Consider the following 24,291-nt stretch of genomic DNA (forward strand, 5'->3'; position numbering starts at 1 on the left):
TTTTATCCCTCCTCGGTCCGACACCTCTGCTATGACAGGCAACAGCCCTTCGTCTTGACTTGTCACCTCACTCTCCGTATCTGAGCAGCTGGCTGTGTGACAGGTCAGTCTCGTCTCACCTCCTGGATGGTCCTGTAATTCATGGAACTGAAATCGGAGGCGGCCATCAGGGTCACCTCGGGACTCTTAAATGAGAGGTCCAGGGAGTCCCCATGCTTCAGCCACGCTCAGCTACACACAGTCATCTGAATACACCTGTGCTTGTTTTGGAACATATATTTGACTTCCAGAAGTGTGGCAGAAATAGCGCAGAAAATTCCTGTGTGCCCTTCACCAGCTTCTCCTTATGTTAACGTCTTGCACAACCACAGCACATTTACTGACACTGAACTCACCTCGGTTCAGGACTGTGAGCGCCAAACTGGGGTTTCACAGGTTTTTCCACTACTGTCATTGTTCTGTCGGAGGAGCCAGTCCAGTGATATTGAGCTGCCCTGTCTCCGTAGCTCGTCACCCATGCACCTCCCCGGCACCTTCCTGTGTGTGGCTGCTTTCCATCCTGTGCCTTCGCCTCCCTGGCCTGCTGGGTGAGCCTTCCATAGTTGGGGATGGGAATGAAACCGCCCCGCCCTGGCAGAGCTGCAGCCCAGCAGTCTTGCTCACAGCTTGGTATTCGGTGCTCACAGGGGAGGGGGGTCAGACATGTAGTGCACTGGAGGACACGGGACTTGTAACCTTAACCCTGAACTCAAGGACTGGCAACCAGTAGGCCCTGAATACATGCTTAATATGACATTAGGCATGGGCACTTGTATTGAGACTCCCTAAAAGGAGGTGTTTTGCTGCTATAACAGTTTCAGTCTGGTTTTGATGAACTGGTAACGTTCGTTCCAACTGGATTGTTGAACTGACTGTATTTTTTCATTTAATTCTTTACTCCCTGCAAATGACAGACCTCTTCATCTGATTAATATACTATTAATTTCTGTACCAGTTATGTATTTGTTAAAGGTTTTATTAATTTCTTGTCAGGTAAGGAGAGAGAAAGAGGGAGAGAGACACTGATCAGCTGCCCCACACACACCCCGAACTGGGGACCTGGCCCACAACCCAGGCATGTGCCCTGACCGGGCATGGAGCTGTGACTTTTTGGCTTGTGGGGCGACTCCCACCCCACCGAGCCACAGCAGCCAGGGCTCTGTGCCAGTTTATTTTTGAATACATTGTGGATGTCTACCTTTTAATCACAGAGCTTGCATTATTGCAGATGTTACATTGCTGGAGCATTGTTACCGGATGTCACAGTTCTCTGTCATGTGTCTGGGACAGTGGTCAGAACCACAATGCATCCTTCATTGCTGTACCGAATGGTCGTGAATCTGGGCAAAGACTACTGGTGCATGTCCCTTAACAGTTTTCCTGCTGGTTTTCACACTAAATGACAGTCCTTGGCTAAAGAAAGAATTACATTAGGCATGAAAAGCTTTGCTTTTTGAATCTGTAATTCCTTTTACACTCATTGTTGGCTGGCGCTCTCTATGGCCGAGGGATTCCCCTTGCGTAATGGCTCTAGAATCTCAAAGAGCGTAAGGACTGAGGGCCACCGCATTTCGTCCTTCTCTCCGAGCCAGCGAGCCCCCATCTCTGGTCCAGTCTGAGCCCACTCTCTGGTGCAGTGAAGCCGCGGGCTCCTTCCTGTCTCTCTTCTTTCTAATTTGTAACAAATTAATGAATTTCATGAAGTTAATAAATGTATAATGACATGTGTCCATCACAGCACCCCACACACTGCTCTAAAAGTCCTCTGTGCTCCGCCTGACCATCCCCCTCCCCCCAACCCCTGGCCACCACTGACTGTTGTACTGTCTCCGATAATTTGCCCTTTGCAGGAGATCATGGAGCTGGTGTCATGCGGTTTGTGGCCTTTGCAGACCGGCTTCTTTCTTCTAGTAACATGCTTTTACGTGTCCTCCATGTCTTTTCATGACTTGATAACTTCTTTTTAGTATCGAACACTGTTCACTTTCTGGATGGACCACAATTTATCCATTCATCAACAGAAGGACATCGTAGTTGCTTCACTGCATATATATATATTATAAAATCTAGTCTTTCATTTAATGGTTCTCCAATCACTAAATTGTTATTTCCTCTAGAACTTAGTCAATGTATAAATTTCAAAAAACAACCCTTTTGGCAGATGTGTTTAGATCTGGGACAAAAAGTAGCAGCTCGGTGCCTGTCTCTGATGTGTCGTCTAGATAGTCCCTTTGCTCAGTCCCTTTGACCTGAGGAGACAGCGCCCGGTCCCTGCGGATGTGCCCCGTCCTGGGCCTGTGTGGTGGCTCCCCACAGGGGCACTTGGCCTGTGGCTCTGTCCCTTGTGTTTCCTGTGAGGTGGACGTGGAGCCTGGAGGGGTGGCGGGGCCGGGTCAGCATCTCTGGGAGGAGACAGTGAGGTTGCTCTTTGCCGCACCCAACTTGGGTGTAATGAGAGCCCCGCCCCTGGGTGGGGACACTGGTCCTTCTGCTCCACTGGTATCATGCATGTCCCTTAACAGTTTTCCTGCTGGTTTTCACACTAAATGACAGTCCTTGGCTAAAGAAAGAATTACATTAGGCATGAAAAGCTTTGCTTTTTGAATCTGTAATTCCTTTTACACTCATTGTTGGCTGGCGCTCTCTATGGCCGAGGGATTCCCCTTGCGTAGTGGGACTCTCAGACCACCCCGAAGCACTCTTTCTGTTGTCGCCGTTTTCTGAGTAAGGAGTTGTTTAGATGCTGCTTCAGATGAAACAGTGAAAGACCGGAAGCATTGTTTTTCCCACTTCTCTGATCACCGCAAGTGAGATTTTTTGAGCACTCCCTAAGTGTCAGGCACGGCGTTCAGGCCTTTTTTGTATTCTGCTTATGACAACATGGGATTTGGAGACAGACACGAAGTCCCAAGGGGTTAAGTGACTGGGCACAGTCACTCATGTGGGAAGTTACGGGGCTGGGATTCAAACCCAGTCGGTGGTCCCAGCCCAACAGCCGAGCTTCCTTCCTTTTACGCCTTCTCGTTGCATTTCCCTTAAATGCCAGTGTCTGTCTGTGACGCTGTTTGCAACATTCCCCAGTTTGTAAACACTAGGGCTGGAAATTATGCCTAACAATTCTCATGAGGTCTCTTCGTCCCCACCCCCGTGTCGGTGTCTCCCACAGTGTGAAGAACACATGAACCTCCAGGATGCTGCCCGCTACCTCAAACTGCCCTTCTCCAAGGGCCTCCTGCTGGGGAACAGCAGTCAGGCCATGAAGGCCACGAAGGAGTCTTTTTGGGTCACCTCTTCCCTCTGCTCCACGAAGCTCACACAGAACGGTATGTACGATGCTCTTGCCTTTGAAAGGCTGTGTAAGAGCGTGATGGTGGGTTTTGGCAGGTACGTTCAATCCACACCCGTGTCGGCGTCCTAAACCTTGCACGGGAGAGGCGGTTGGCCCTTGTGTGTGGCCCGCTGGTCTGCCAAGGGCGCGTCCTGTAAGGGCTGCATGAGTGTCTCAGCATCAGCCCCCAAGCACATGGCTCTTCAAATTGACCCTTAAAACCCAGCTGCTTAACAGAAAAGAAGAATAAAATGCAAGACAAAGATACCACCGCTTCCTCTCTCCATAAACAGAGCTCACTGCAGGCTCTAGAGGAAAGGCTGCCTTCGTTTGGTTGGGTGGTAGGCTTTTCTAGTCTAGCATTCCTTTTTATGCCAGGTTAGCAAGTTACAGTTCAAAACGCAGGAGGTTCTTCTCGGTGACTTGTCGTGAGAACAGTGTCTGACGCAGGCAGTAAATTGAATGGGTTTTGAGTTCCTCATGCTCGCCCCATAAAGCATCTGGCAGCATCCTGAAAGCCGTGCTAGGAAGTCAGATTGGTTTCCTTGAGGGCGATCACGTCCTGGGAAGGTACTGTGTCTCGTACATGCTCCTGTGCCCAAACATCCACGTGCACTGCTGGGTTGCCTCTGAGGCTCAGAGCAGGGCGTGCAGCTGGAAATGTGTTTCTCCTCTTAGGCATCGGGCAGAATGTGGCGTGTCCCTTCCAACCACTTTCAGGGTGCCTCTCAGTTTCTCACACAATTTTCTGTTTACATGCCCGGGACCTGGGCAAATGATTCGTTCATGTTTGTGTTGGTTTTGGGTTCTCCCCTTCCAAAGTGTGTTTGGAGAAGTATTTTTTAAAATCAACTGCATGATCTATTTTTGGGAAGCGTGACTGAAGGTCATTATCACCAAGTTGAGATATGTCAAGTTACACCACACGGTATCAGAATTCGGTGGTTAATGATCGTGCTTAAATAAGACTTGCGTTGGCATAATTCCATAATGATTATAAAGCATTCCCCAGACCTCAGGTATTTTTAGGGGGCCTGTCTATCCCCCTGGGGTGCACGAAGATCCCAAAGTCAACCTGTTCTCGCCTCCCGCAGCCGGAGCTTTGATTCCTCCTCTGCGGTCTCTGTCTCGGTTGTGGAGCCCAGGCACACGTTTCATTGATGGTCTCTGGTGCAATATTTGTACATTCACTAGTTAGCTCTCTGTTGTAACAATAACTATAAACTTACTGCTGAAAATGACAGAAATCTATTACTTTACAATTCTGTCAAGAGTCCAAAGTAGTTTCACTGGGGCTGAAACCTGGGAGCCAGCCACTGGGCTACTTTTCTTCCGGAAGCTCAAGGGGGAACCTTCTGCATACCCCTTTGGGGCTCACCTGCCCTCCTTTGCCTGTGACCCTTCCCCATCTTCACAGACCTCTCTGACTCTGTCCATCTTCCATGGGTTTTTTGCTTTTTGTTGAGAGAGAGATGAGGGAGAGAGAAACATCAATTGGTTGCCATCCGTACTCACTCTGGCTGGGGACAGAACCTGCAACCCAGGCATGTGCCCTGACTGGGAATTGAACCAATGACCTTTTGGTTTGTGGGAAGACAGACACCCAACCTACTGACCTACACTGGCTGGTTACATTGGACCACTGGCTAATCCCGGGTAGCCCCCCCAGTTTAAGTACTCAAGTTCAATCACACCTATAACACCTCTTTTGCCATGTAAGGTAAACATATTCACAGGTTTCAGGGACTGGGACTGGGGCGTTCCGGGGCCATTATTCTGCCAGCCACACAACTAACCCTAAAAGGAGATCATCTGCCATTAAAATGTTTAGTCCTACCCTCCTCGGCTGCTCTGGTTCTTGGGTTTGGGGTGTCAGACGGAATTGTGAACGTAAGACAGAACCAAATCCTGACTGTTGGAGGTTGCTATTTTGTAAAAAGCAGAGAACATTTTCAGGTAGATGTGGGTAAATAAACTGTCTGTGCAATCATTATATTAAACATTTCACAGCATGGAAGGCGTATAAGTGCTTAATTATCATTTTGGTTGTAATTAACCTTGTCAACGTAAGACAGCTCAAAATGAGGCAGGAAAACGGGTTGCGTGTTTCAAAGAGCTGGCAAGGAGGAAGGAAGTCAGTTGGTCTTTCTGAAATTCACATGCTCCGTGCATCTCTGGCCCTAAGTAATCCAGATCCAAACGGAAATTGCTTTCTATTCATTTCACTCGGAAAATATGCAAATCCCATCCCCATTCCCACTGGGCATTCAGTAAGCAATGTGGTCTCTGGGCACCGATTCCTAGGGCACATTTGCATTTCAGGTTCCCCCTGTGTGCCTGTCTGCACGCTCTGTGTTAGCATCCTTGGTTTGCAGCGGCTGGACCTCCGTCATTGCCAGGTCAGGTGGGTGTTTCAAGCTTCTGAAGAGTAGGGATCAGGGAAGAAGTTATTTTACTTCTTTGTTACCTTCCTTGGGCCATGAAACACAACTTTTTAAATGGTTTAGGGGAAAAAAGCAATCTTTAAATGTTGTCTGATGATTGTTCAGTTATTGGCTGCCCCACGAGCCCTGCTCCCCTGTAGCGATGGATGGATGGTTCATCCCATCTCTTCTGTGATTGTGATTTAAAAAAAATTAGAGCGAGGATCCTGTTGTCTACCTATTTTACAGCTCCCGGCAGGCTAGGCATTAAGTGCATATTCAATGGAATATATAACATTCACGTTTTCAGTAGTAGGTCATAGCTCCCACTGTGCAACAATGTAGCCTCAAATGGCTAAATTGCAGAGCCAGGAGTTGACAGTTTTGACTTAACTGAGGAATTTGCCTATGTGATGAATTATGTCCAGACAGACTCGCTCCTTTACACCTCTTTTTGCTCCAGAACAAGTGAAACCAGAAAAGACACCTGTGTTCGCGCTGGCTGTCACGTACCAAACCCAATAAGCAGAGATGGGTTGAATCTTTCTGGGTGCTTTATTCAGATGGCTGGCCATCCAAGGAGGTGGCAGGTTCACACCCTAATGGACTGTCTTACATTTCTTTCTAAGCCAGCCTGTTTGTAACAGGGAATATACAAGGAACAGGCACAGAACCGGGGACAGAGTCGGCCATGGAGGCCAGGAGCTGGGCCCTCAGGTCCGAGGGTCTGCAGGTGGTCTGACTGCTGGCTGGTCCTGTCGTCCCCCTGTAGGGGGCTTTGCACTCTGCCAGGTTTGAGTCCACTGTCAAGAAGGCGTTTGTTCCTGTGGGCAGGTTGTGTCGGGGGCTCTGGTCAGTTCAGGCAGAGCTTGGGTCACAAGTGTGAATGAAGTACATTCCCAACACTCAAGAAATCCCCACTGTAGCCCAGGCTGGGTGCCTCGGTTGGTTGGAGCATCGTCTGGTGCACCAGAAGGTTGTGGGCACATACCTAGGTTACGGGTTCGATACTTCGTAGGGCATTGAACAGGAGGCAGCCAATGGATGTTTCTTTCTCACATTGATGTTTCTCTCTCTTTTCCACCCCCAAACCCCTGCTGTCCTTTCCTCTCTCTCCAAAAAACTCAATAAACCTGTCCTTGCATGAGGAGGATGTGTTTATTAAATAAACAAAAAAAGAAAGAAAAGAAACTCCCATGTTATTGGGAGGAGGCAGAAAATGATTCAACAGATACTTATAAACGGCCCACTGCAGGGGGCTGGGAGGACAGCAGGGCCAGGCCTGGCGTGGTTCTGACGTCTCAGGTTTGCAGTCTGGTGGGACAGACAAACAGCTGTGAGGGGAATAAATGCTGCTGTGACCTGGGAGTGTGTGGGGGTGGCTGCTGGCTCAGTCTGGAATGTTCTAGGACAGACTTTCTAGATGAAGCCACCGCTCACCTGGGAGCCGGAGGATGGGTGGGAGTTTGTAAATACAGACCACTGGGGAGAGAGATGTCATTAGAATGTGCTAGTAAATGCCACCTCAGAGAGCTGGTCATGGTGTGGGGGAGCCTGCCGCTCCGGTGACCGGGGATAGTAGGCACCTTGTGGAAGAGTTCGCTTTAACCAGCAGAACCCTTGGCTGTGAGAGACCAGCCTCGAGGAAGACAATTTCTTTTCTGTTTGGGAAGGTGACATGCTCGATCTTTTGAAGTGGAGAACCCACCCAGACAAGATCACAGGCTGCCTCTCGAAGTTAAAAGAGATCGACGGCTCAGAGATAGTGAAGGTACACGTGGCCACGTCACCCGCCCCTCCTCCACCCCCAGAGGCTCACGGGATGAGGGGCATCTGGAGGGGAGGGATAGATGCTGGCCAACAGGTTCATCTCCTTCTTTTCCTGACAGTTTCTGCAAGATACACTGGATACCTTATTCGGAATTTTGGATGAAAACTCCCAAAAGTATGGGTCGAAAGTGTTTGACTCTTTGGTGAGTTTACATTCACTGTAATTACATCTTAACGATGTTGTCTCTTAAGTCTCGACTGAGGCTGTTTCAGAAATGTATGCTTCCTAGCATGAGAGTTCACTTAGAAAGGATAAAAACGTCTTGGTTTGCCTTCGGTTTTATAAAGCTCTGTTGTCCTTTTAGGTTCACATAATCAACTTGCTGCAAGACAGCAAATTTCACCACTTCAAGCCTGTCATGGACACGTACATAGAGAGCCACTTCGCCGGGGCGCTCGCGCACAGGTGAGACCCCGTCTCCCGAGGGTGGTCTCGGAGCGGCTCCTGGGCAGCTTCTCTGAGCAGAGCCGGCCTGGTGGGGACGTGGAAAAGGGGGTGAGCAGAGACGCCCAGCACAGCCCCTGAGCTGTCTCTTGAGACAGTATCCTCCTTCCTCACACACCTTTTTTTTTAAAGATTTTATTTATTTATCTTTTGAAGGGAAGGGAAGGAGAGAAGAGAGAAACATCAGTGTATGGTTGCCTCTCGTGAGTCCCCTGCTGGGAACTGGCCTACAACCCAGGCAATGTGCCCTGACTGGGAATCGAACCACAATCGTGTAGTTCACAGGCCCGTGCTCAATCCACTGAGCTGCACCAGCCAGGGCCTCACACACCTTTTCTTAATGGCTGGAATTCATTTTGATCAAAAGAATAAAATGGAACTCTATTCCTAAAACACGCTCTTCCCATCTCCATTTCACCGAGAGTCTTTGGTCTGCAGTATCTACTTATTTTTCCCTCTGGCTGCCAAGGGCCTCATGCAGTCCCCACACTCCTGAACAACTCAGGGTGTCATTAAGATGCAATAATGAAGGGAGGACAGCCTTTGCCTTCAGATCTTTGTGAAGTCATTCACCCCTCCATCTCCTAGTGGTGCCCACTGCGTGCCGGGCACTGCCCTCTCTGCCAGTAGCATGAAGACCTGGTCTGTGGCTGCAGGTGGTCTGGTCTCAGGCCCTACCCTTGTCTCCCCATTCCAGTGCTGCCCCTGTTCTCTTGCTATATTTTCAGCTCACGCCTTAAGCACCTGTGGGTGCATACGTGCAAGGTCACTGACACCCAGGTGTGTGGACAGGGCACGGGGTAAGGGCTCGCCCTGTCCGCCCATCTGTGTGGGGTGTGAAAGCTAGCAGTAATCAGGTGAGTGCTTGCTGCTGAGAATTTGGGTACTCCCTCCAGGGTGGATGAAGATGTTTGCCTCTGACATTTGCTCGGACGCCCAAGTTTTGCAAGATCTGACCCTCTGTCCACCGGATTTTTGCAGAGAGTGAAATGCGGCAGCCGAAGTGGCTCGGAAATGTGGGCTGGGGTCTGCCACTCATTGTACGATTTGGGGCCTCCCATGAGGGGTCCCTGCTTCTGACAGAAATCTCCATGGAGGCTGGAGAACACGAGTGTCATTTCCAGTGTTTCTAGTTGGCCAGGGAAGCAGGATGCTGGTGGCCCGTGCCAGGCCACAGGCCCTCAGAGACTGGCTGACCTCAGGCAGCGCTGCTCTCCCCAAGGTGGCACCCAGCTGGCACCCTGCACTGCCCACGAGCAGAAGGAGCGCTGCACAAAGCACTCTGTTCCCCAGAAACCAAGCACAGGCTGGAGTTACAGGCAGTGAGGCTGCAGTCTTGAGAATTAGTGAGGAGGGTGTTAGTTCAATTTCTGCTTCTTCAAAAAGTAAAACTTGGCTTTTCTAGACTTTCTCCTGCTGAGGCACACAGTTAACTTAAACTTGTTCTTCCCATGGTCAGAGGCCCGGCTTGACGAGTCCTTGGGGCGGGATGTGAGGTGGGAAAGCCCACCTTGGGCCTCCCCCAGCATCTTGCACCCAGTCCTTTCCCTGTCGTGGGGGAAATCCCAGTCAGCAGTTGTTCAGGGGTGACAGTGACAGTTGTACTTCCTTGGCCAGAGTCCTTTGCCTTGGGGCTGGCAGTCACCTGTGTGGAAGCTCTGAGAGGCCGCCAGATTGGGGGAATATGTCCGGACCGAGAGGGGCCTCAGCGGCAGGCAAGCTGCTGCTCCTCAGCCTGCAGACTGGTCAAAGTACGGGCGAGAGCAGCCCGGTAGGAAGGACCCACGGCTAGCGACGGGAGCAGTGGCCTCCTCGGGACAGGAGCACGGGCTGGGCTGGGGGTGTGCACTGGCAGTCAGGCCCACGGCGCCTCGCTCACCTGTCTCCCCGTGTTGCAGAGACCTCATCAAGGTGCTCAAGTGGTACGTGGACAGGGTCACGGAAGCGGAGCGGCAGGAGCACATCCAGGAGGTGCTGAAGGTAACACACCTTGGGGTGCCGGGACACCTGGCAACGCCTCCTCGAGCAGGCTCCCTGCGCAGATGGAGCTGGGTGGTGGTGGGCACTGGCGTTCCAGTGCAAGGACCTTGCTCGCTCTGTGGCGTGCCAGGGCAAGTGAAGTTGGAACAGGACTTTGCCAGACACCCACTCAGGGCTGTATCCTTCTTCCTCTGGGCTCCAGAGCACCGGGAGTGACCTCTGGGGTGGGCAGGTGGGAGGGGTAGGACTGAGGACTTGGTGGCCCCTGGCTCTTGCCTCTGACTCCCTGACAGAGGCCGTCTGTGGGTGATCGGTGTTACATTTTCACAGAGCGTGGGTAGCTCAGCAGGGATCCCAGTGAGGGAGCCTGAGTCCCGCCCGGGCTGCCTGGTTTCATGCTGTCCACCTCTCTGGGCCGCACACTTAGTTGCGTCTGGAGAGGCTGATCCCGTACTTGCAAACACTTCCAGAAAGAAGGCAGGTTCAAAGGTGTCCAGGACCTGCCTGGGACACCTTCTGATCCCTGCTGTTGGAGAACACCCCCCATTCCCTCTTCACAGGTAAAGGGGGACAGGTGTGCATTTTATAAATCAAACAGTTTGTTAATTATAAATTGACCACTTTGGTTTGGTTGAAGGGAAAACACTAAGTGGCGAGAGTACTTACAAGCAAAGCAAAATCATTTCTGTAAACAGACTCTCTTGGTGAATTAAAAAACCCCTGAGGAATGTTCATACCTCTGGAGCATTACATAGAATTTGTATTTTTAATGTTTTTTAATTTTTTTCCAGTTACAGCTGACATTCAGTATTACCTGAGTTTCGGGTGTGCAGATAGTGGTTCGGCACGCATATCACTTATAATCCTAGTACCCACCGGCACCACACACTGTCATTACAAAATTATTGACAGTATTCCCTAAACTGCCCTTCATGCCCCTGTGACAACCCTGTCCCCCTTTTCACCCACCCCCCAGCCCCCATTCCCTCTGCCCCCCATCAGTGGCGTTTCCAGATGATCCATGCATTTTCCCTCGGTAAGTTTCAGAGGAGAACTCTCCTCCGACATACAAGCTGTTGGACAAGCTCCACGTCCTTCGTGTCGAGACCAGTCCCTGAAAATCGAGCGTGGTGCTGGGGTTCTGGCGTCTGCCCCGTGAGATAAGTGCTGCTGGTCTGCACGGGAAGAGACTTTCTGGAAATGTCGTTCCAGGCACAGGAGTACCTGTTCAAGTACATCGTGCAGTCCCGGAGGCTGTTCTCCCTGGCCACGGGCGGGCAGAGCGAGGACGAGTTCCGCTGCTGCATCCAGGAGCTGCTCATGTCCGTGCGCTTCTTCTTGTCCCAGGAGAGCAAGGGGTCTGGGGCGCTGTCCCAGTCACAGGTAATGTCCCCCTGTCACTGCTGGAGGGGGAAGTGAGCCCAGCTGTCTGTTTTTCCAGGCCTCTGTGAAGGCGTTTGCTCCCGGGGGAATCCAGAGCCGGGCGTGCATTTGCAGCCTTGCTGACATGGATTAGCCCCAACCGGCCAGCCCCCAGGTTCTGAGGGCCCACAGAGTGGGTAGTGGGCTGTGTTTCCTTGGACCATCCTGTCCAGGTGGAGGGCCTGGTGGCTCATGTCAGCCTGACCCCAGTTTCCAGGACACAGGCAGATGGTGAGAAGCGCTGTCCCCGGCAGCCGGGCAGACAGAACACTGCTGTGGGAATTTCTCTCCCCGGGCCTTGTGCTGCGCTTTTATCTGTCCACATAGCACTCATCGGGTCAGACCCAGCTGAACTTCACACTGTTTGGTTTTACTGAACTTGACCCTCGCCGTCCTGGGACCGGTCTCACAGGACCAGTGCTGAGGGGCTGCTGTCAGAATCTGTTGTCTGGAGAGCAGCTCCATGGTGTTGGTGCAGAACAGGATCCATCCGCTCTGCAAGCAGCACGGCCCTGAACGTGTCCTGACAGGCTATGCTGAGCATCTTCCTCCATGTTTTTTAGTCCTTCCCACAGGCTCCCAACTCTCATGACTTGCTTATAAGCCTGTCAGAGGGAAAAACTCCGCCCCACAGAGGATTGTTGTGATTTGTGCCTTTTGGCGTGTGGGAGGCATTCTCTGTAATGGCGAAGCACCAGGGGCAGACCAGCCCTCTGGCGATAACGCCTGACTTTTTCCCGCTGTTTGGGAGCTGCGCTTGTCTTCCTGGCAGAAGCGGACTCGTCTCCCCTCTGGACAAGGACACAGTTCTGGCTCCTTCAATACCCCTTTGGCCTCGGTTGTCCATGGTCACTCCCTGCACATTAGGGGCTTGCCACACACCTTGATGGCCCAGGGCCCACGAGGTGAACCCGCTTCCAGATGCTGGAAGAAGGCAGTCCAGCCAGCCAGCCATGTGCCCTTCCAATCGGGTTTCTCCGAAGTTCATCACTTTTACAAAGGCCATTGACTTGTTTTGTTTTGTTTTTTTCATTTTTCTTTTTAAATCTTTACTGGTCACGGGGACAAACGTTCCCTCTGACAAACATTCCCTCTCTTTGAAGAGTATCCTTGAGTCATGATTTCTCAACGCCATGCCTTCCGAGGGCAGCCAGAGAGTGTTTTCTTCTTCAAAGGGAGACAAACACCCTTTGACCTTAGGCCTGTTCCCATGGGTGCCAGTGGCCACCCCGCCCTGCGGGATGGAGCAGGTCTCCTTGTATCCGTTCAGCATCTTGACTTGCTCCTCAAAGCTCTGGCCTTCAGTCAGCTCAGTGAGGCAACTTTAGTGCCTTCATAGAACCATACGTTTCCCTTTTCGTCAAGGGGAAATACATAAAATATGTACATACGGTTTCTGAGTCACCCTGTAAACTCCATTGGAATCGCTGCCTTCCATGCAGTATCTATGCTTATGAATTTTGATCGTGTTAGTTTAGTTCAATGCTATGAGAAAATTGAGATCAAATGATGCAGTGGGGAGTTTGTCCCCCTGCATTTTGGGAGGAATGGGAGTGGGACACCCCCTCCCGTTCCGGGTTCCCTTTTGGCCCCACACGTTGTGCTTGAGCCAGTGTGTCACTTGTTCATTGGCACCTAACAGGTGCCCCTGCGTAATGGCTTTCAACATCACCTGTTCATTAGCCTGCAGTTCTCTAGGTCAGAAGGAGTGGCTACATTTTTTGCTCAGGGTCTCCAAGGACCTCGCTGGGCTGTGGAGAACCCTTCACTGTCAAGGTCTTTCAGGCTTTTGGAAGAAATCAGTCTGCTTGTGTGTGTAGGATCAAGACTTCCATTTCCTCGCTGGCTCTTAGCCAGGCACGGGGGAGGAGACGGTGCTCTCAGCTTCCAGGGGCCATGCACACTCCTTGGTATGTGGCACCTCCATCCTCAAAGCCAGCAACTGTGTGGAATCTCCCGTCTTTCCCACATTTCCCCTCACCCCCCGATCCAGACAAAACTTGTTTTCAGGGCTCACAGGGTCAGGCTCATCGGGATGACTCTGTATTTTAAGATCAGCTCATTAGTGACTTGGTTATGTCTGCAGAACCCCTCTCACCACACAGTATGATGCACTCGTGGGCACAGCCCACGGGACGAAGGTGTGGGCATCATCCTAGAATCCTGCCCACCATGTCTGGAGCCGAGAACATCCATTGGCTGGCATTCAACTCCTAGGCCGCCTTGAGGCAAAAGCCCCGGTCTCTTGCTCCCTCCTGCATTATTTCCATGTGGGCTACAGCCCAGGGCACATTCCTTCTCCTGCAGGCAGAGCAGCTACCCTGGCGGCCCCTCATGCTGCTCAGCAGATGGCAGCCCCGCAGCCCTGGCCGTGCTGGTCCTCGTCAGAGGCTCCGCAGCCCTCCTGCCCTGTGCCCAGCTCACCGGAGACTCTGCTGGGGGAGCCCTGCCCTGGGTAGGCCTCGACCCTGAGGACCCCAGGTGGGGATCTCAGAGGAATGATAGGGGGAGTTGAGGCCCCAAACCCAGCTTTAAATGTAGAGTCATTATCTTTCTCAAAATGTTTTTTTTTGCTCTTGGGAAGGTCAAAATGAAATTGAATTTTTTTCTTAATTTTTGCAGTAAAAGTCCTTAGCTTAGATACACAGGCATAGCTGTCCTTTGGCCCTCATCACGAGCTGCTTGTTCCTGCAGCCTTTGCATTATAAGCACCTTGCACTGCAGGTCTGTTCGAATGCTTTTTTGAAGTGAAGAGATATACATGAAGAATGAATGAGTAAATTAAAGGATCCCTGAGGCAAATCAACCTGACTTTTTGATAATCAGAAAGCTGGGCTCATTTTATTTCATATTTTTAAACTTCATCTGCATGACTCAGCTCTTTGCGGAGTGAAATGAAGGTTATATAAATGTACTTTTTAGCAGGGAATACAAGATTATTTATTTTAAATTCATTTGAATTAAGTCTGTAGTTATTAAGAGTTGAGAAAAACCTAGTTTTTCAATGGGTCTGCTAGGCATTTCTGGTACAGCTGTATAGGTGAATACCATAGCCCATGAATTTGAATTTGAGGCTGAGTTCGGAGCATCAGCACTTGCAGACCTGACCTACTTTCCGCCCATGTCAGATCTCACTGGGAAGCCAGCTGGCCTTTAGCTCGTAGCCTGCTAGGAACGTGCCTGCTCCCCCAGGTGGGGGTGAGGCTGGCGGCCCCTGCACTCACCGCCGCCTTCTGTGGAATTTTAAAAGGCTGAACTTGTCTGTTTTGATGTTCAGCCCTAGCTTGGGATTTAGGTATGCCCTTTGGGTTTGATATTACTATCTTTTTTTTCCTTAAAAAGACAATGATCAGATTTCTTTATTTACATAAAAAAATACTGTTCGTAGTCAGACACACTTCTGGGCTTACAATAAATCGGGAAGCAGCCTGCAGGGTTTTTCTGATGATTTTGTTGTTGTACAGGTGGTGGAACCGAAACCCAGGAGGCTGGCATGACCTGTCCAAGGTCACACAGTTGATTAGAAGTCAATCATATACTTTAGGTCTTCTGATGCCTTGCCCTGGTTTTCCTTTAATCTTAAAGTGGGCACACTAGGGAATCCATGTGTTTGGTTTCTGAAAGGCAAATGAGATTTAAATAAGCACTTCAGAGAGCTTCTCCAGAAAGAAATGATGTATTGGTGAGGGCACGCCAGGGCTCAGCGGAGCATTCTCTCCCTCTGGTCACGCGGTATTTTTCTGATTCTGTGGGGGTTTTGCCAATCGCTTTGCTAGTGTCAGTGATTTTCCAGAATTACCTAGTTTTTGTTGCATCTTTGCACATTTCAAAGAAATTGTCTGATTTTTCTGCCCTTTTTAATTTTGACAGTAGCCTTCTAGCTTTTGATACCAGACACATTTGACATTGATTGCCTGCCACATGGAAGTATTGTTGCAGTCTTAAACGCTAGAGCCAGTTTCTGAGGGCGCGTCCGGGTTGACTCCAGTCTCTCTCTTTTAAGGCCGTGTTTCTGAGCTCCTTCCCCGCCGTGTACTCCGAGCTGCTGAAGCTCTTCGACATCCGGGAAGTGGCCAACTTGGTCCACGACACCCTGGGCAGCCTGCCCACCGTCGTGCACGTGGACGAGACGCTGCAGGCAGTGAAGCTGCAGTGCATCGGCAAGACTGTGGAGAGCCAGCTGTACACGAACCCAGGTGGGCGTGGCCTCGTGGGTGGGGGGAGCGGTGCTTCTCCAAGGGCCGTGCCAGCCTCCAGCCGCCAGCAGTCCGCAGAAGCAGTCGGAACAAGGAACCGGGCAACCTCTTTCTGCAAGGCCTTGTGTGTTTGCGTGGTTGGTAGAATATGTTTACTGAGTAGCCGAACATCGGGTTGGCCAAAAAGTCTGCAGTTTTTTTTTCCACAAAAGAAAAGACACACTTTATTTCATTTTCACCAATAACTTTATTGATTTGGATATTTTGAGGTTGTCCTCTCTCTCCCGCTATTGGCTTCTAGTGGGTAGAGGCCAGGGATGCTGCTAAACATCTTCCAATGCAGAAGACAGCCCCACAGTAGAGAAATTTGGGCCAAAATGTTCATAGGACCAGGAAACTACGCAAATCACTTTTGACACGTTCAATCAGTCACAGTACCTTCCCCATACATAGCACAAATCTTTATTTCTGTGTTTCAGTTGCATTTTTACCTTTCTTGAAATAATAAAGTATAGTACGCCAAAAATGTTGTATCTCTTCTTCCATCTTCAGTGTCTGTATGCCTACACAAAAGTTCACCGATTTTGGTAGGTTTTTTTAAATGCACACTGATGCGACAGCTGTCGCAATATAATCTAACAAAGTTGTTCCGCATGACATTAAAGACCACTAAGCGCTAATACAGCAAAAAAGGACTTTTTGGCCAACCCATACAAAAGCATGGCTATTCCAACTTCATTTCTACAAGGAAAAGAAACCCTTCTGATGGGTGATTTTAATCTCTATTTGTGGCATATGGTATATTCTCTTATTACAGTTTTTCTTTAATATTCACCAGATTTTAACCTTTTCTTTCAGGAAGCTTACAGGGACCTGATTTGATCCTAGTTTGTCTGTCTCCGTCAGTCTGTGGTCCGACACTGGGTGGAAGTTCAGATGTATTGTCGTTTTTCATTTCATCTTAATAGCAAGTGACTGATTTAGCAGTCACTGAATTATTCTGTCATGTGTCTATTATTAAGTCCCCCTGCCTCTTGTTCCCTCCTGGCTCTTCCTGAGGTTGCGTGCGCCTCATCAGAAAGCCCAGTCAGCCTCTGTGGGTATGACCAACTTTGAAAACAAGCGTCTGTGGAGGGTTACTCTTCCGCACGGATGCACAGGTGTAGAGTGCTTTTGAAGTGGGGTTTTAAGTACAGTGAACGGGTCTTTGTTCACATTTTTTCTCGTAAAAATTGTAGACATACACAAACGAATAGAGCATGATACAAACAAATCACTAACAGGCTTTAGCAATATTGGGTATTTGTGTATTAGACCTTTTGTTAAGAAGTTGCTCGTTATCGGTCGACCCAGGCTCGGCTGAGCAGGCTCGCTTCCCTCAGAGAAAGTCCCACTATCTGAGAGTCCCTTTCCTGCTTTCTGTGCCTTTAATAATAATATATTATTAAAAATATATTATTTCTCATCTTTGAGTGTTTCTATGACACCATGTAGAGTTTTTATTTATTTATTTTTTTTACTAACACTCTACTCTCATATTTACCTGTGCTGCTAGGCATAGCTGTAGTTCATTCACTTTTTCCTGGTGTGTAGCGGACTTTAAATGAGTGATTGTCATGTAATGGGATGTGATCATTACTCATAGTTCTAGGGGACGTGGGCAGGGGGCTGTGCCACAGGGAGGCCAGAGTGACCCTTGGGGTCCATCCCACCCCCTTACCTTCGGTCAGGGGTCCGTGTGCTGATGGAACTCAGGTTTCTTCCTAGGCCAGGTCTCTCTCCTGAGCTCCCCACCTGCGTGGTCATCGGTGTCTCTGTATCTTTACACTCTTTCCCACTTGAGGGCATGACTCAGCCTTTGGCTTTACTCTGGGGAGGGTACTCCACAGTGGAGTCATCGCGGGCATCAGCCCCAGTGGGTGAGATCGGGAAGTGCCCGAGGTCCTCCTCAGCCCTTCGTGAGGCCTTTCACTGTGATTCTGACGCGGTCTGCTTGCTGTGATAGCCGCGGAGTCCCTGGCACCCCTTCCCGCGCCCACCCAGTGCTAACTGCCCTCCAGCATCTGATGGCTGGTTGGCCTGTTGGCAGGCTTTGCTGCTCTCTGCGACATCACAGTTCAGTTCCTGGTGGCTTCGACCCCAGCGGCCCATTTCTGATTCAGGTGTGTTCTGCGGGGCTGGCCCCTCTCTGCGCCCCAGCCGTGTGCAGTGCGGTGTGTGGCACTGGGTGCGGCACTCTGTGCAGTGCTGTGTGCCGCCAGTGCGGCCCTTCACACCGCCACCTCCTGAGGCTTCCACAGGCCCCTGCTGGCGACCCTGCATGCCACCCCAGGTTCACAGACGTCGTTCCCAGGGGGACAGGCCCTTCCTCCGGGGATCCTAGTCTAAAGCTTTGTTGACAGAGGCAGCAAAGATTATGACTTGCCTCAAAATGAACCTCGAGGAAGAAACCTACCCAGATTTCTCAGTCCCATTCCCACTGAGGATTATACACAGGAGCCAGCCTCATGCCCTCAAGTGAGTCTTGGCAAAACCCAAAGTACCAGAGGGTGACTCCCTTGTACACTCAGCGGGACACCCGATGTCTCAGTCTTTGTCTGAGACATGGCCGTGAGTGTGCTGGCCCTCGGGGCCACCACCTGCATAGCAGCGTCTGCTGTTAAACCCATGTCTGCGCAACTGTGGGTTTCCTCCCTCCCTCCCTTGTGTCCTTCCTGCTTTTAAAGGTAAGAATTAGCATTTTCACCAGTCAGCATGTTTGGATAGACTCACTGATTCTGTCATTTCACGGGTGGGCATTGCCCCATAATGCAGAAAAGTCAGCTCCACAGGCCATCTCATTGTGTATCTCTTTTTAGAGATACCACACATGCGTTATTTGTCTGCCTTACTGGCTTTTTTCACAGTAGCTATTTTCTTAACAGCTGGTTGCAAATTGAATTTTTAGAAACCCCATCTCACTGCTGTGGGCGCGGATCAGATAATTCCTGTCTTCCTCTGCGGTTATACGGCATCACTCGGCAGTGGCTCCTGACCCTTTCTTTTTCCCTTTTCCTTCTTTTTGTCAAGCAATTGATTTATAAATAAGTAGTTAAGTTCCTTAGTCATGCTGACTTTAAAGGAAGCCTGCCGTGATTGTTTCACAATCTTGAATTTTAATATTCTTTGTTTTCATAAAGGGAAGAGTATGTCTGCCTGGTGTGGTTTGTCTCTTTGGGCTGGTAGCCCCGTGCCAGGCATTAAAGGGATAGATTCCAAACCTCAGTGCCGATGGAGACCAAGAAGGCAGCAGGGTCACAGGCACTTCCCCAGCTGTGAACTCTGAGTTTGCGTCCCTTCTGGTTTTTATCGGGGTGCAGTCTCAGACATGCTTTCCCTGTGGGTACAGCTTATTATGCTCCCCGGGAAGCCAGTGTGGTGCTAAATCGAACAGATGCAATTGGCCATCCTCGCCTCATTCTTGGTCATAAGGAGAGAGCCTTCAGCCTCTCACGGTTAAGCGTTACATTAGCCTAAGGCAGGCCCTTCACAAAGGCGTCCCAGTGTTAGTGCAAGTGGGGCCCTTCCGAGTACACGCCCCTGTACCTGTCCGGGTTGCATGCCTGTGACCCTGGCCTCCGAAGGAAGAAGGGACCCTTGGAGATAAACCACGTGATAATAGAAACAGGAAAACTGAATAGAAGGCTTAGAGGCTAAAATAAGGAAATTGCCCAGAAAGTTGGACAAAAAGACTTTTTAAAAATCCAGGAAAAATAGAAGATAGTTTAAGAGATTTGTGATGTGGATATGGACGAAGTTCCAAACACAGGACAGAAAAAAAAGAAAGGAAATAATTGCAGAAACAATTCAAGGAGAATTCCCCGAGCAGAAGAGTATGCATTTATGGGTTGAAAAAACCAAGGCAAGCAATAAGGATGAAATTTTGAATTTCCAGGAATAGTTCCCAAAAGCTTTCAAAAAGAAATGAACAAAACCCAGCAAGAATTTGATCAGGTAAAAAGGTTGGATGGAAATCAGAATGGCAGCAAACCCCAAATGTTCACTTCGCCAGAAATTGTGTTGCGACTCTTGAGAAGCTGGGAACAGAAGAAAGTGAAACAACGAAATCTTACCCGACACGGAGGAAGTCAGTAGATGACCTGCCTCAGCGATTTTCAACCCTTTTCACCTCATGGCCCATGTAAATTAATTCCTGAAATTCTGCAGCCCACAAAAACCACGTTTTTCGCTGATGTGACAAAAATGATTAAGTGTAATTTTGGTTCATTCACACCAGACCCCTATTTTGCTGGCTGCTGGCATGTTTTAATTTGACAATCTAAGGGAAAAGAGGTCAGAGTCCCCGACTAAATAGTCAGGTGTTGAACATGTTTTAAACATTCTTGTGGTGCATAGGTTGAAAATTGCTGATCTATCTCAAGGGAAAATCAGGAAACAGCAAGAAAAGCATGGTAATTTGTAGGTAAAACTGTATTTTTTTAAACCCTGGTTTCAGTACAAGTGAAAAAAGCCTTGAGTTCAGGAATTCTGGGTTGGGAAAAAGACCGACTGTTTGTTTGTTTGTTTGTATGTTCATTTTTTAACATCAGCCTTGTAGAACAAATACCTCTTTTTAAGATTTTATTAATTTATCATTTGAGGGGAAAGGTAGGAGAGAAGGAGAGAAGTATCAATGTATGGTTGCCTCTCGTGAGTCCCCTGCTAGGAACTGGCCTGCAACCCAGGCATGTGCCCTGACTGGGAATCGAACCACGATTGTGTGGTTCGCAGGTCCGTGCTCAATCCACTGAGCTGTGCCAGCCAGGGTGAACAAATACCTTTTTAAGGACTCATCAGTCCTTCCACTCATCTGAATGCTGGCAGTGAGACAAAAGGGCGCATGGGCCGTGCAGGCTGATGCCAGGGTTTCTCTCTGCAGATTCCAGGTGCATCCTGCTGCCCGTGGTCTTGCACCACCTGCACATGCACTTGCAGGAGCAGAAGGACTTGATCGCCTGTGCCCGCATCCTGAGCAATGTGTTTTGTCTCATCAAGAAGAACAGCTCCGTAAGTAAATGCCGATTGACATGAATCATTTCACCAAAGGGCTCCTGGGAGCAAGTGAAGCATTCAATGTCTTCAAAGAAACCGCACCCCCGACACTCCCTCTTTCATGTTCCAGCTGGGTGGGACTTTGTGCTTCCCCCCCCCCCCCCGAAGGAAGTTTTTTTTTAACCTTGTGGGGTTGCTGTAACCCCAAATAACCTGGGTTTCCTAAACTTGTAGTTGAAGAAGAAACTGAGTCCCCAGTTAGGAAAATTAGAATTCTTGAAGCCTCCCACGAGTGCCTTGATCTCGACATGTTGAAGGCGGTGCAGCAAGAACAAATGCCGGTGTGCTCCAGGACAGGTTTGGGGGCCGGGTCTGTGAAAGGCTGCCAGGTGGTGATGCTGGGAGTGCAGCCCGGCCTCCACAGGCCATGGAGCCCAGGGAAGGCCCAGGAGCCTGGGGCATCTTGTCCTGTGACTGCTCAGCCCTCCCAGGGCTCACTGACTGGCTGGGGTTTGAGAATCCCATCACTTCCTGGCTCTTGATGCAGTGCCATTGCCTAAGGGGTTGAGTGCAAATTGAGAAAAATCGTATGCTTGCTTGTAGATGGGGGTAAGGTGGGGTCATCACAGCCATGGCCTGGGGGCCTGCGGTGAAATCCACACCCAGGGGACATCCTGCTCCAGGGCCGTCTGCAGCTGTCTGTTGAGCCTGTGCTCATCTGTCCCAGTGACGGTAACTGCTGAGACATCTGTCTCTCTGCTTCTGTGTAACAGCTGTGCTACTGTGTCCCTGTCTTTGTCACTCTCGTGACAGCCAATTGAAGGTCTTCACAGTCAGCTGATATCGGACTCTGGAAAAGTGACAGAGGCCCCAGCCACGTGGGACCAGGGCTGGCACCAGAGAAGCCCTATGTCTGTGGGTGTAAGGGGTCCTGGCTGGGTGGGTGGGGTTTGTGGGCAGCCTCAGGGTCCCAGGCCCCACAAGTGGTCTGGGACTGGGGAAGAAAGAGTGGTGATGAAGGGAAGGCATTAGCTTTGCCTTAAAGCTCCCTCCATCCCACCCAGCCCTGTCGCTGTGCAGTGCCTAGCAGCACGCCCTCACAGTGTGAGCAGTGCACTAAAAACAAACGGCCATGGTCGGGGAGGGGTGTTGGCAGTTTCTTCTGTCTGCTTCCACGTGGGTGTCGCGGTCCGAGTTTGGGTTGAGCTGGTGAGGAGTTCAGAGCAGGAGCTCTGCCCTGGGAAGGGAACTTGGTTGTTTCCTTACAAGTGTTAGGAGGTTTATCATAACAGTCTAGCCAACCAGCTCTTTCCAACTCACACTTCCTAAGTGTTTTCTTTGCAGGGCCGATCTCCTTGGTTGGGAGCAGTTGTTTGTACAGAACTTCATCGTGGGCAGCGGGTGTGAAGGAACCCAAATTCACCATAGACAGTGCGCACAGAGCAGCCTGGTTCCTCTCAGCCAAGGCCTGGAGAGGGCTCACTGTGCTTTCCAGGAAAGCAGTCCCCACCTCAGTCCTGACATTAGGCACCACTGGTAGCTGATGGCATTTATCTGATCTCCATGCTTTTGCTACTGTTTCCATGTAAGGTGCTTTAAAAAAAGCATTTTTATAGGAATAGTTATTTGCACTTAAAATAGAGTTTTGGAAAATGACCTGTCCAATCCAAGTGTTAAGAAGAATAATTGTAAGCACAATCTGAGATTAAAAAAAGAAAAACAGCCATGGACCCAGAGGGCACTCGGTGGTGAGTCAGGCCCAGAAAGGCGGGCTGCCTGGTCCAAGGCCGTACCACGCCGTGTTCTCGGCTGGGCTGCACTCCGTACTCATCCCCGGCCTTCCCTGTGTGGGTGTCTCTTAGACGCCATGCGCAGCCAGGTGGTGTCTGTGGGCACGCTATTAACGTCTTCATGCCTTTGTTTTCTGTAAAAGGAGGTCATTTACTTTGGTGACTTCACTGAGGTCCCGGCCTCTCAGAGCTCTCGAGTTGTCTGACTCTTCAACCCTGCATCTGGAAGTGTGCTTCCCCCTTTTCCCTTCAAGAGAGACCGATGTGCCGATGCAACCAGTACTTCCTGGACACCCTGTGTTTCCTTTTTCACTGAAGGAAAAGTCTGTGCTGGAGGAAATAGATGTGATAGTGGCCAGCCTGCTGGACACCCTGCTGAGGACCATCTTGGAGATCACCAGTCGCCCTCAGCCGTCTGGCTCCTCCACTCGGCTGCAGTTCCAGGACGTCACGGTACGGTCACAGAGCGCACGGCCTGCGGGAGGACCGCCAGTCGGGGTGCCGGTCGGGGTGCCGGTCTGAGTGTCGGTCGCTTTGGGCGGGGGGCTGCTGCACAGAGTTGGGGAGAGTCCTCCATGCGCCCCTGCCTGGGAGGCCTCTGGGCAGCGCCCGGATGTGGGCTGTTGCAAACCAAGCTGCTCTGCCCATCTGTGTGCAGTGTGAGTGCAGGCTGGTGTCCCTCCCTCGGGGACCAGCTCGAGGAGGACGGCCGCCGGGTGGCACGCTCATTCCGTGTTTCGTTTTTTAAGAAGCTGCCCAATTATTGTCTGGAGTGGCTGTATCACTGTACATTCTCCCAGCCACGTGGGCGGGTAATCCCGTTCCTCACTGCCCTGATCGGCCTTTGATGCCTCAGAGAAGACAGCGAGGATCGTGGTGGTTTTAATTTGCATTTCCCCCCCAGGTGAATACCTCCCCACGTGCCTGTCTGCCATCCGGGTCTCCTCTTCAGGAGACTGCCTCTTCGCGTCCTCATCCCCGTTTCTAATTGAATTACTTTTTATCGTTGAGCTCTAAGGGGTCTTTCTATATTCCAGGTGTTAGTCCTTTATCGAATACTTGGTTCACACATATTTTCACCCACCCTATAGCTTGTTTTGTTATTTTTACTCTTTTGATAGGGTCTTTTTTAAAAGCAAAATGTAAAAGTTTTGATCAAGTCTAGTTTATGAGTTTCCCCGTTTGTGGACCCGACTTTGATATCAAGGCTAAGAACTCTTTCTGTCTGACCCTATATCCTGAGGGTTATCTTCTGCTTTTTTCCCCTCAAAGTATCATACTTGTATATCTTACATTTAAGCCCTTGAGCCATTTTGAGTTGTGCTTAGCAGGAGGAATGGGGACAGGTACATCCACACCATCTCCCCCAAAACAAGAAAGACAGTCTCCTTCGTCACGATTTTGGTGGCATTGCTCTCACTGCTTCCTGGTAACACGGCTCGGACCTAATTCTAAAGTGACGATGGTCCGGCAAACAAAACACAGTGAAGCCTGCATGCACTTGAAGGCAGCCTGAGTCAAAAGCTGAGGCAGTTTTTCTAACTGCCTCATATCCAGAGGTAGGGCTGCCCTGTGCAAAGGTCTCCGGGATGCGCGAGGCCTTCTGTGCATTCCGTACCCCACAGTGATCAGTGCAGGTGAGGAGACTGGGGAAGGCAGGGAGTCCAGGTTGTGGATGGGTTTGGGGTGTTTGTCGGGTGTTCTAAATTTTGGGAAAATCACATGAAGAGAAACATTGCCCTGCACCTATGCCATGCGTTCTGCTGTGGGAAAAAGCAACTCTGAAAGGGTGTGAGATAAAATTTGC

The 24,291-nt window shown here is 50.2% G+C and overlaps 1 protein-coding gene across 1 annotated transcript in view; it reads left to right on the forward strand.

Moving 5' to 3' along the window:
* DOCK4 (dedicator of cytokinesis 4) overlaps positions 1-24,291 on the forward strand; it is a 314,794-nt gene that overhangs the window by 216,131 nt on the left and 74,372 nt on the right. The window contains exons 17-25 of the mRNA XM_037041295.1: positions 3,206-3,362; positions 7,464-7,561; positions 7,680-7,763; positions 7,926-8,026; positions 9,964-10,045; positions 11,258-11,428; positions 15,471-15,663; positions 20,582-20,709; positions 22,803-22,937. Of these exons, the coding sequence (XP_036897190.1) occupies positions 3,206-3,362; positions 7,464-7,561; positions 7,680-7,763; positions 7,926-8,026; positions 9,964-10,045; positions 11,258-11,428; positions 15,471-15,663; positions 20,582-20,709; positions 22,803-22,937 (1,149 nt within the window). The remainder of the gene's footprint in view (positions 1-3,205; positions 3,363-7,463; positions 7,562-7,679; positions 7,764-7,925; positions 8,027-9,963; positions 10,046-11,257; positions 11,429-15,470; positions 15,664-20,581; positions 20,710-22,802; positions 22,938-24,291) is intronic.

This window comes from Sturnira hondurensis, unplaced genomic scaffold, assembly GCF_014824575.4.
Source record: "Sturnira hondurensis isolate 20B ecotype Veracruz unplaced genomic scaffold, ASM1482457v3 Scaffold0002840, whole genome shotgun sequence".
Lineage (NCBI taxonomy): Eukaryota > Metazoa > Chordata > Mammalia > Chiroptera > Phyllostomidae > Sturnira > Sturnira hondurensis.